The sequence below is a fragment of the Crinia signifera genome, chromosome 9, assembly GCF_055691185.1.
Source record: "Crinia signifera chromosome 9, ASM5569118v1, whole genome shotgun sequence".
In the NCBI taxonomy this organism is placed as follows: Eukaryota; Metazoa; Chordata; class Amphibia; order Anura; family Myobatrachidae; genus Crinia; species Crinia signifera.
This window is the reverse complement of record NC_139225.1, coordinates 109,658,866-109,671,935: the sequence shown is the minus strand read 5'-3', so window position 1 is coordinate 109,671,935 and position 13,070 is coordinate 109,658,866. Positions and strand designations below refer to the sequence as shown.

Below are 13,070 nucleotides of genomic sequence, written 5' to 3'. Positions count from 1 at the left end.
TCCTTATTTATACCTAGAAAATGGCTTAATAATACACTGGAAGAGACATTTTCTCTCTTTTAAGACGAACGTGCTAGAGAATTACTTCAGGTTTAAACTAAAATGCTGATGACTCTGCTCAGCACATAGTGATGCATTTCAGCAGAAAAATAGAAATGTTCACTCAAAATGTTGGATCCCTTATGGATACTGTAAGGCTTACTAGGAACAGCTGCTGCATCACATAGTGACATGATTAAAATGCAGTGTATGAGGCATGGGATCCCTATGGCAAGAATAAAAATGTGGATAGCAAAGACATGCAAGGAAATGTCGCTGCTATGCATATTCTCAAGCTTGAATAATTCCCTTTGGGAAGTATATTTTATGCTTATAATAAATGTACAGAGGTAGGGACTTTGTGGCTGGCTCCATGTCATCTGTACTCTCTGATCTGTGGATATAAGCGAATCACTTTTTCAGACAGCACACGGTTATATTATTACATTTGACATGCTGCCATTAGCACTTCTCCTTCCATATGACATATTCCTATAATATAGGAGTAAATACCTAGCATGTCATTAGGGTGCTTACTAGGTCTTTCAGGGGTTTAATATAAAGTTGGATCCATTTACACCTAAAGGCCCATACACACTAGGCGACTTTCATGTGATAGTCACTCGGTTTTCTCATTTGAGCAGCTTTCAACATGAAAGCCGCCCAGTGTGTATGGCCCGGTGATGAGCAGTGACGTGCGATCCCGCAACATCGTTGCCGGCCACCACTCATCTGCTGGTATTACCAGCAGATGAGCCGCTTTGTGGATGGCTTTCCATAGCGCTGCGCTATGGAAAGCCGTCCGCCTCCACTGACAGGGCCAGGCAGGGGGAAAGCCACTCAGCGTGTATGCACTTTCACCGGCGGATCCCATCTCACAGTCCAGAATCAGCGGCGGGTGCAGCACAGTATGGGCAGTCCCCTATTGCAGGTGTCAGCAGGGTTCCTGGGAAAGAGCTGATTAACCAGCAGTTGGTGCACTGCAGAGCTCCACTGGAAGAGCAGTGAGCTACACAGTTGCTGCTGTACATGCAGGTGCCCCTTTAGGGCTTGGAGCCCAGACTCAGGAGTCTCCATTGCCTCTGGGATTTACGTCCCTGTCCTGAACATATTATAAATTTGAAGTGTTCATTTTTCCAAAAATCTGGCACCCCTTGACCCAAACAGTTCTGACTATGCAGAGGTCTGAAGGCTATTAATGCAAGCTGAATGCCCAAGAAGTAGTGTGAACAGATTGCTTGATACTGGACACTGCAACTTTTGATTTGTAGCATTTAAATTTGGATTAAACGGAATACACTTCGTAGAATTTGGCTGAAAGCGGGTTCAGTACACGCCCTAACGCTGCTCAAATGCCCTTCTACTTCAGAAATGTTACAGCCTCTCTGCCAGTCTGGGGGAATTTTCATCATCCCTTCCATGTAACATAACCACAGAGCAATGAAAAAAGGTTCTACAGGAGAGTAGTAATTGACAGCAAAACTATTGCAGTCATTAGCAGCAAAAATTACCACATTCATTAGCAGCAAACTTGCTTCTGTGACCTCACAAAGTCTCAGACCTACTGTATGGGTTTTTTTTCGGCACTTACTGTGGCATTTAGGCACACTTATTGGGGATATGGTTTCTAGAATCCTCAGCATCAGGTGATATGTGGCGATAGTCAGGGCTAATAGGAAAGCCCCCGGTGATCCATTAGCTGCTGTAAATTTCCACAGCTAATAGGAGGCCATGCCTTACAATTAAACGACTAAAGGGGGAGGAGATAGGTAGAACAACAGATCAACTGTCATTTAATTTTCCAAGGACAGCAACTGTGATCATTATCTGCATTTAAAAACAAGTAGTCCATTGAACAGCAATGTACCTTCCTATTTTACATTGCTGAGGATGTATATAGAGGCTACATTGGTGATTGTTATTTTGTAGCATGGTGTTATGTCTGGTAAACACTGGACTTGTAGCTAGATTTACATTGCTCTCATTCCATGTCGTCTTCTGAAAATATCAATTAAAAACATAATTTGGAAAAGGATACTTTTATGAAGTAGGTCTTCGTTATCATGGCATGATAAACATAGAATCCCTTTCTGTTACTCCAGAATAGGGGAGACCTACATGCAAAAGTAGTTTATTTGAATAACTGTATCTGGGCTAAAGCAACCTGCAAATGACAATATTTACATCTATGGGCGGTATTCAATGTGAATACCGGCGAGGTGCAGCGAATCCTGTTTAGGATTCGCTGCACATTCGCCACGTTCCGGAGCCTCGCCGGCTCCGGTATTCAACGAGTCAGGGGCTCGCTGCTCCTGCGGCAAACGCCGCAGGGAGCCTGAGGACGGTGGCAGGCAGGGAGATGGAAGTCTCTCTGCCTGCCCCAGAGCGTATGTGGGGGGGAGGTGGGCTCCCCGGGTGCCAGGCAGCACAGGCTGCCCCCCGGGGGTGCCAGCAGGGGACCGGGTATATTCACTACACCCGATCGTGCATATGTAACGATCGGGTGCAGTGAATATATGAATATCTAATGAGCGGCTCGGCTCCGGCGCCCCCGCTGGCTGCTGTGTAAAAAAAAAAATATATATATATTTTTTTTTATTAAATATATATTCATGTGCTTACAGCACATGAATAAAAATAGCATGCCCCTCCTCTGAATAAAATTCCTGATTTTTTGACACCAAATGTAAAAAACAAAACACTTTATTTTAAAAGTTCACATTCCACTTCACCATAAAAAGATAGCGATTGCTACTCGGTGAATCATGGCGAAAAAAACCTTCAAATGTATTCGCCATCTGGTCATTGAATAGGGTGATTCACCGTTTTAGTCAAAAATTCGCCTTACAGCACAAATTCGCCATAAAAACATGGCGAATCAGGCTCATTGAATACCGCCCAATATGGTTTCATCTAATAGAGTTGTCAGCTGTGAAACGGTGTGAGTGCCACTCTCAAAGGACAAAAGAGGACATCTACCATCTGCCGCTCCCTGAAACATGTGGAATCTAACTCCATTACTTTTATATTGAATTTACCACTGTTTTAATACTGCCATTTATGCCACTGTATTTTACTCTCTAATGGTTTCTTCCTGTTGCCCCACTGTATGTTATACCTCTACTATATTTGCCCTTTCTCTCTACCTGCTGCCTCATGTCCTCACCATCCCTGCCATGCTCACTTCTTGCCTCAGGTCTCCTTACCTGCACCTCATGTCGCCTGGCTGTCTCACCTTCCTTCTAGATTGTAAGCTCCTTCGAGCAGGGTCCTCTTCGATCCTGTTCTCACAGCACTCTTCTTGCATTTCAATTACAGCTCTCTTACTAACCTACAATCTATACCTGCATCTATTCTCATTTACTTCCCTATATCTATCCTGTATTGTGAACTAAGAAGTGTGCTTTAATTGTGTTATATCTATTTCTGTGTACCCTGTACTGTTGCAAAACAAAGGGAATTTGGGGGATAAGGGATAGGTTCTAGGGCACTGGGCAGTATGACCCCGGTGAGAAAAGGCTAACTCCAAACAACAAATTTAGGTACTTATGAGTTATCTGGGCGCCCGATTTTTTTATTGTATGCCTTAAGTTAAGGCATACAATCAGATGCGATGCGATGCGATATCGCATCGCATCGCATCGCATGCGACCATCGGATGCGATGACCCGATTTTTCCATAGGAATCAATGTTAAAATGGACTGAGTCCATTTTAACATGGAATTCAATGGGAAAAAGGGGTCCTTTTCATACCCCTACTATCCAAGTGGGCATGGAGTTGGATATAAACCTGTGGCGAGCGTAGCGAGCCACCGAGCCCGAAGCGTGGCGAGCCCCGCGAGGGGACGGTATTCTGTGTCCGCTCGCCACGCTTCGGGCTCGGTGGCTCGCTACGCTCGCCACAGGTTTATATCCAACTCCATGCCCACTTGGATAGTAGGGGTATGAAAAGGACCCCTTTTTCCCATTGAATTCCATGTTAAAATGGACTCAGTCCATTTTAACATTGATTCCTATGGAAAAATCGGGTCATCGCATCGCATCCGATGGTCGCATGCGATGCGATGTGCCCGATTTAGAAATCGGGCGCCCGGATAACTCATAAGTACCCAAATTTATATATAATGTGGTTGAGGAGGTGCTCCCTGGGAGTAGGGTAAGTACATGGAAAGAGATATATCCAAGAGAGGATATATAGAAGTCACCATGAGTGGGGCACAAGCCTTTTAGTAATACAAATAAAAATTAACTTTTATCCCCGTAGTAAAAGTAAATTTTTATTTGTATTACTAAAAGGCTTGTGCCCCACCCAGGGAGACTTCTATATATCCTTTCTTGGATATATCTCTTTCCATGTACTTACCGTGTACTGTTCTGATGTGTTCTATATGTACGGCGCTGCGTACCACTTGTGGTGCCTTATAAATAATAATAATAATAATAATAATAATAATAATAAATACCAAGCTGGTACAATTGAAAGGTTTGCTTTCCTTTAAGAGAGTGTTACCTGTACTGAAGTAGCAGGGTCGATTTCACTCAATCCCGATTGGATCGAGCCGAGAAATCGTCCCAAATCGGATGTATTTGATATCCCATCCAACCCAACTGCTGTAGGTTCAATCTGTCGGATCAGACCCTTCAGCAGCACATCACGGGTGCTTTATAGTACCCACAATGTGTTGGGTCCGATCAGTAGGTGTATGCCAGTGGTGAAGCACCACTGGCACACACCTAAGTGCAGGGGCAGGCAGTGGCAGGGTCTGGGCTGCGCTGAGCACCCCGGGGATTGTGGGTGACTGTGCAGCATCACAGTGGGGTAGGCAGTCCGCAGTGTCCGGGAAGCGCTGATTGGCTGAGAGTGCTCGTTCTCAGCCAATCAATGGCCGGCCTGTTTTTTTTTTTAATGAAAATTCAGCCGCCGCTGGCCTCAGGTCCGCTCACCACTGCCTACCCCACCACAAGATCACCCACACCCCCCGGGCTCTCAGTGCAGCCTGGCACCACCGCTGGCCAGGGTTTGTTCTTTTAAACTCTCTTACCCCCGCAGCTCCCCAGGAGTTTACATAGGATAAATCGCATGTAAAAAAAATGGCATAGCAAGTGCCACATCGTTAGTGAGCTCTCCCGGGTAGCTGCTGGGGGAGCTCAGGGGAAACGGAGTCCCACTTGACCTCAGAACAAGTCCACCTAATGTATGGGGGCCTTAAGAAACACTTTGTTTTATTTAGAAATATTACATTAAAATGGTTGTATCCAATGCATTATGAAATGCCATGAGTGAACTAGTAATGTACATAAACACGGTGAAATAGTTATATATTGTAGAGACTTGCACAGGATTTTTGCCTGAGGGCTCACTGGAGACATGAAGTATGCAGAAGCAATGTCTACAAGGATTAAGGGTGGGTGTTAGTTTAAAAATTAAGCAAAAAAGAAAACAAAAAAACAAAAAGAGCAATGTACTGTATATAAGGATATACTGCAGAATATAAAGTCACTCAGTAGGGACCTGCAATACAAGATACAGTAGCAGGTTAATGTGTCCCAGAGTGCATCCATTGCCAATATACTGCATTGCCTTTAACTTAATATAAACAAAACAATGAAACTAAAGATAGGACGAATTTGCTTACCACGGTGTAATAATTTTTGGTTAGCTGTGTGATGTCACAAACTTGTAATGCCTTTGGGGAGAGTGGTTTATCTGGATAAAATAAATAAATGAATAAATAAAACTGAACACACACACACACACAAAGAAAACATATGTAATGAATAATTAACATGACCTGCTAAGGTTAATTAGGGTTCTTAAATATAATTTTTCTGTGAAAATGCTGAAATGTAACTAGAGGTAACCCACTCTAGTGTTAGTAGGGAAGCAGTGCTTGACAGTTGAGGTTAGATGTTACTAATGCCGCCCATACATGGTGTGATGCGCACCGTGGGTTTTAAAGTAGATTGCATTGCATCTAGTTCAAAACGCATGCCATGTGCTAAAGCACCGCGCGCTTTGAACTAGATGCAATGGGATGTGGGCATCTCATTGGACCGTATATGGGCACCATAAGCAAGTTTCTGAATGATGCATTTTTCTGGCTTGAAAAAGGTAGACTTCTGACACAAGCCTGTTTTCCTGCAGTTTTGTAAAACTGCTCAGTGTGTACGCACAATATAATTTGTCTGGAAGTACCAGGAAAATCCTGAGCAACATCTTACATTTGAAGTCATCTAATGTGTACCCAGGTTAAAGCTTTTAAAAATGCAACCAATCCGATTCAAGATATGGGGCCAGATTGCACTAAGCTTCAAAAGTGATAAAATGGAGAGTGATAAACAGCCAGCCAATCAGCTCCTACTTGCCATGTCCCAGAATGTTTGAAAAATGTCAGGCAGAATGTAATGCAGGATGTAACCAATTGATTGGTTGGTTGTGTATCGCTTTCCATTTTATCACTTTTGAAGCTTAGTAAATCTGGCCCATAGGGTGAAATGTAATAGGATAAGAGATTCAGAAAGTGAGAGATTTGGTATGAAATCTCCAGGTTTTTTTAAAGCGGCAATCATTTACACTGCAAAACAGGTTGATTTTAAAGTGTAAATGATTGCCGCTTTAAAAAAATAGGCGATTTATTATCAAATCTCTCACCCTATTACATTTCACCCATAATTTCAGAATCGGATTTGGTTGCTAGGAACACCACCAGCACTATTCATTTTTAGAAGCTTTAGTAATTCTACCTCCTGATATCGACACCATGGTCGGATCCGTTTTCACGGAGCGCTCCTCTGACAATAAGACTTTGCCTGCTTTTATCTGCTGACCTTAGCTAGTGGTCATATGATTTTATAAGTAAGTTTTCAGTCAGTTCCATAAAATGATGTCTTTGTTATACATGTATTTGATTAAGCCTTATCTTTTTAATGAAATACTCCAAAAAATACAGTTTGGACTATTGATGTGGTAAAGTACATACATGTGTCCTCATAAATCACTTGTGCAGTCGCACCTAACAGCCCCTCCTGGCATGCAACGTCATGTAAGACTCTGATAGCATATGGCATCTTTTTTGCCACAAATATGTCTTAGTCGCAATGCGTTGAGATGCATCATTAACTGTGCCGATTAATTGATATGCAACAATTGTATATTGGTCTGCGACTGAGTCTCTGAATATGTATACAAAGTTCTGTGATGAAGCACCCTCCATCTCCCTGTCACACTCCACCTCTCCCCTCACCACCAAAGCCTTCACAGGGGTAGGAACTGAACATTCACATTAACCCCTTGAGTGGTGGGTTTTGCTGTGGCAGGACAAACCTACCAGGGCAGGTTTGTCCCGCCCCAGCAAAACCCACCACAAAACATAGGGCCTTATTCTTTTTTTTGCGGTCCGTTCCGTCTTCTTTCGGAAATGACCGAATGCCACGCCGTGCGGACATTCTAAGAACACACACCCACAGGTCGTCCGCATCCCTTCGGACAGAATCACTAAGAAGAGGGAGTGTCTTCGGACTACATCCAAAACGTGCGTGTGCCGTGGGAACACATAAGATTCTGCACGGTCTTACAGCGTCCGAACGGGAAGCTGGCCGTACGCACCGAGTTGGTGTATTTGCGCAAACCTCACTACTCTATTCGGAACTCATGCTTCTGCAACATGACACACTTATCCAATTAGCCAACCTCATAACACATTGATTATTTTTAAATGTAATCAATTAATTCCTAATAGATAATTAAACACATTACTAGCACTTTAGATTAACCCTTACATCATGTTAAGTGGTATTACTTCATTGTTGCCCCTTTACCTGTCTTAGTGGTTCCAATTGAACCTGTGAAAAGAGTGTAATTAATCACTAATGAGTAGAGCAGTGGATTGTATTGTGGTCAGCTGAGACTGTTTCAGGTGCGGGCGTACTAATTGGGCGAACCGAATGCCTAGCGCATAAACCAGTGCTCTCCGCAAACTGAAACTTGCTTATGGACACCGCATATTTCTGGTGTGTTGGTTCGCTTGCCGTCGGTGTCCTGTCCGAATGCACGCCTACCACAGTTCGTGCACTCCCACGTACACGCCCAGATTTACGCCCAGTTTTGCCCACTTTGAAACCACGCCCTTGTGTACGCCCACATGACGCCCATATTTCCCGAGCCACTTCGGTGCACATTTCTAGACGGTATTGGCGAGAACGAGTGCGGAGACACTACGTTGCACTTGCGCATTGCGTTGCCTACGCATGCGCAGAAGGCTAAAAACACACTCCGAAAGAATTCGGAACGGACCGCACCAAGCAGAATAAGGCCCATACTGCCACCCCCCACCCCCTTGCTCCCCTCGCTTCCCCCCCGCCCCGGCAATCATACGCCGGAGCTCCCCTGCCGCTGCCACCATTCACAGCAGAAAGTGATCAGGTGGCAGGCTAGGTGAGTCCCCCCGAGCCACGCCGAACAACCCCGAGCCTTCCGCCTGCTCACTGCAACTAATGGCGGTAGAGGCAGAGCCAGGGGAGCTCCAGCGTACAATTGCTGGAGAGAAGGGGTGAGGGGGAACACTGGGGGGGGGGAGCCTCGGAGAGATGATGCGCCAGTGGTACACTGTGGTTAATGTATTAAAAAACACATGCAAGGACTGAGCTCAATAAGGAGACCAGGCATGTGTGGTGGCCATTCTGTGACAACTTCAAAATATAGCAATATTAGGACAATATTAGTTCAAGGTATAAAAACAAAATCGGATTCATTTGTTTAGATAAATTCTTCAAATTATTATTGTTTTAAATAAGCAATGAAACATTATAATGGTATAGTTCCAAATGACTTCTGAGAATGATACATGAATTCTTACCATTGGATTTGCATTCTTTCACATAGTTACTAGGGAACCAGCCCATTTTGCCATTCAGGGATCCTTCCCACCAGCCACCATCTATCATTTTGGTGACATAAATAGTGTCCCCTTTGCAAAATGAAAGCTCATCTTCATTCTGCTGTTGGAAATTAAACTTTGCTTTCACAACTGACTGACTGCCACCATTTCCCGTCATGTCCTGGAATGAAAACAACAGTAATAAATGCACAAACTAAGGTTTTCAGAATAATTTGGATAATGGATATTTGGATAAGGGAGACTCAACCAGTACCACTCACAAGCATCACAGGTCTTGTGGCTACCCATAGAACCAAAATATTTTTCTGGTAATGGTTTTAACCAGGTTATACAGTAACTAATTGAAAATGGGTCATGGATGACCTCTATCCAGTACATCGAATTAATTCCCCAATCACTTGGGGCAAGTTGTAGATAAGGAAGTCACAGCATACTATATTATACTGTGAGTAATGACCGCTAATTTGAGTTCTCCTTCAATTATGTCTTGCAGATGAACAGGACACAAAACCATTAGACTCTATGGAGAGACACAGGGGGTATTCAATCCCCACCGATATTTCCGTTGGAGTAAATAGCGGCGGGTGCCTATTTAATGAGGTCTTGCACAACATTGAAGAGGCAGATTGACAGAATCGGCCCGACTTTAAAAGCTGTCGGGCCCGTTTTGCAGATAACCGCCATGAAAAGTCGCGATCATGGCCGGATCTCAACAATCTACGGACGCTTACGCGGACACGCCTCCCTTTTCACCAATCAGCAGGTGGGACATTGAATCCCCAAAAAGAAGAAGTAGCGCTGATACTACAATGAGTTCACAACAAAAACAGGGTAAAAAGTATAACAAATTTTACTGAATTAATATATACCACTTAGTAAATATAAAATGCAATCAATTAAGAACCATGATTTAATAAAAAGTGATCAGGAAACCTCGCTCACAGGATTAATGGAAAGAGCTGTTGAATTATCTACGACCTTATTTGGGGTGTGAGCTACTCGATAAAAATGAAACTGATTGAAGAGCTACTAGAAAAGTTTTTAGAAAAATCTGCTGATTTCTCATGTGGTCCCTGTACCTGTTGGCCAACGTCCAATAGGTTCCCCTCTCCATTAGTGACTGCCAACTACCTTCCCACTTATCTCTGTGGGAGGATCAGCTGTTCTTTTTTTTTTAATTCGATAATTTTTATTGAAGATTTTTTGTTTTGCACAGACAACAATAACACCCCAAACATATAAAAAGATAGCCAGTATAACAGTGAAGTCAGAGCTGTACAATTAGTGCATCAGGATATCTCAAGGGCACATACACGTAATAAAACAGTAAGGGTTAATGTATCACCTGCAAGATACAGATAACAGCACAGTGTAAAAGCTGTAGTCCACCAGTACCCGAAGGCGCCAATCGGGCACAGATACACACAGCATATGTCCTAACTAAGGCATACAATAAAGCAAAAAGTATGAAGCAGAGCGCTTTGTTTCCTCCCATTATGTATATAATGTCTGCGGTGCTCTTGAGGTCCTTGCAGTGCCCGTAATGACTAAGACTAAACTAGGATAGCATATATCTAGCCACCTAAAGAAGAAGGATATAGAAACAATAAAAACAAACTAACCCCCAAAAGCAACCCACCCGAAAAAGACCCCCCACCCTGTATTACCTACACCCAACTTGAGGTATACCTGGAGCCCTAAACCTTACCCCTCCCCACTAACTACAAATCCTATCTTCTACTACCCCCCCCCCCCCCCCCCCCCCCCCCCCAGGCCAGCACACCTACAGGAGATATGCACAGTTTGCATAGAATATTCAAGTGTATACTATACATATATTTTCTGTGACAACAAGAAAATACAAACAGGATATGAATAAGACAGTATAATGCTGAGAAATAGCAAATTAGGACAAGAGATAAAGTGGGCATCCCAGAGTTTTATAGTGCAGAGTCTAGTCCGGCCAGTTTTCGGTGCCATGAATGGGCCGCGGTATAGTAGAAGACCCATATCTCATCCCTTGGGGACTCGCAGGAGTACAGCCAGGGTAGTCAGATAACGAAGTGAAGACTTGTAAAGTTGTCAATAGAAGAGAAGTGGGAGATATTTGGCAAGACATAGCCATAGCAATGCGGATGTGTATGGGGTACCAGGTACTTTCAGAGCCAGCAAGATCCATCCTCGGAGATGCCTCCAGGGTACGAACAAGTATAGGAGTCATAGGGGTTGCAGACGCGGGATATTGATGCAGAATTTTTTCAGCCACAAAAGGATATTCGTCCGAGACATAAGAAATAGAAGGGGTTAACTTCCGGACATCATCAAGCCTGCCAGCAAGTCTATCAGCCGAGGCAGATATAGCCTGAAGAATTTGTTGCAGGCATGCTTCCATACCGGCGCCAGCAGTGCACACCTCCAAACTATCCGTCAGGTGATGAGTAGGCAGGCTGCTGTAAAGGAGGCTTAATAGGTTGAAGTATGGTGGTGGCTAGCACACCACCTAACCTTTAGGGATATTGGTAGCAGCAGGATATCTGGCTGTAGCGTCCCCTAAGCAAAACCAAGTGGTGTGTAATAGGTATAAAGCTGCCCCCGCAGGCTCCAGAAAGCAGACACCATATGTAGCCGCTGTACCCAGCACAGGATCAAGTCTATATAGTTACCCCAGTCCAGGAGACAAGCAGGCAGGGCAGCGCCGTTCCCTCTGTGCGGCTGAGTGACCTGTCTCAGCGAGACCAGCTGTCACTCTCTCCGCTACACCCCGGAGTACTTCCAGACGCCCCCTCCCGCTGAGCCCCCCGACCAGAGGCAAAATCACAGCCAAGTGTCGGAGATCGCTGACTGGGGACTCCTCCGTTCAGCCAAGGCAGCCGGGGAATCCAAAATGGCGCTCGCTGCTGGAGAGGATACACGAGGCACAGCAGGCCAGGCCAGTCCACCAGCACTCCCCGAACGAGCCAAGAGAGATGCAGACAGCTCAGGAGACACAGGAGCGATTCTGATGAAAGCTGAGGTGCATAAAGATCATCAGCAGGTCCCGGGGTAGGATTTACAAACAGGATTTTTACGGAGCTCACGTTCCCCGCACCCGCTCTCAGTGCCGGCCAAGCCACGCCCCGAAGTTCTCAGGATCAGCTGTTCTGCTGTCTCATACCAGTGGCTACCGGTGGTGTGCATCTTCGTGGGTCCCCAGAGCAGCATCAAGTCTGCTATGGGACAATTACACTGGATCACTCTGCAGCTGCCGGTGGTTTCTGTGTTCTCTCTTCCTGCCTTGTGGTGGCTCCTAGATTCATGTCCTGATTTTAGGCACTTAATCCCAGCTGGCAGCAGTACTGCAGCTAGGCGAGCTACCAAAACTATGACCGTGAGCTAGTGGTAGCTCACGAGCTACAGGTTGGAGACCACTGATCTATGATCTGCAGCCAGATGCTATGGTAAGTGCACTTTACCAATACTGCTGATACTTGCTTCACTTTCGTTGATGGTGGGATTGAGCCCAGATCCTCTCTATTAGTACAGTGTATCACTTTGATGCCGCTGGAGGAATCTGTAGAAGTCAGATGTTTATGGCTCCACGGACAGTGCCCAGAGTCCTCTCTGGTGGTGCGGTCACCCCAATAGCCGCTGGAGTCTGGACTGAGTCTGAACTGAATCCTGGAATCTGGACTCCAGGATTCAGTTTGATCATCTTAAGAGCCTTCTTCAGCCATTGGTTCTGCTCACTGCCTTGTTTTGTGGGATTCCTATTAGGGCTTATTGCGACAACCCAACTGATACCCACCCTGTTGGATACCCTCTGGTGATTCCACCTACCTCCAGTCACCTGTTAAGAGGACGATTCCATCTCCACTGGTGAAGTGCCCACTCACTCCATCCTCCAGCTGCCATTGGGGTGACCGCACCACCAGAGAGGACTCTGGGCACTGTCCGTGGAGCCATAAACATCTGACTTCTACAGATTCCTTCAGCGGGATCAAAGTAATACACCGTACTAATAGAGAGGATCTGGACTCAATCCCACCATCAACAGCAGTGAAGCAAGTATCAGCAGTATTAGTAAAGTGCACTTACCACAACATCTGACTGCAGATCATAGATAAATCAACAGCTCTTTCCATTAATCCTGTGAG

The 13,070-nt window shown here is 44.9% G+C and overlaps 1 protein-coding gene across 4 annotated transcripts in view; it reads right to left on the bottom strand.

Moving 5' to 3' along the window:
- Nucleotides 1–13,070, bottom strand: part of ARHGEF6 (Rac/Cdc42 guanine nucleotide exchange factor 6) — a 79,615-nt gene that overhangs the window by 47,198 nt on the left and 19,347 nt on the right. For all 4 annotated transcript variants that reach the window (XM_083159486.1, XM_083159487.1, XM_083159489.1 and 1 more), the window contains exons 5-6: nt 8,896–9,097; nt 5,677–5,747 (exon numbers count right to left, since the gene is read on the bottom strand). In XM_083159486.1, the coding sequence (XP_083015612.1) occupies nt 5,677–5,747; nt 8,896–9,097 (273 nt within the window). The remainder of the gene's footprint in view (nt 1–5,676; nt 5,748–8,895; nt 9,098–13,070) is intronic.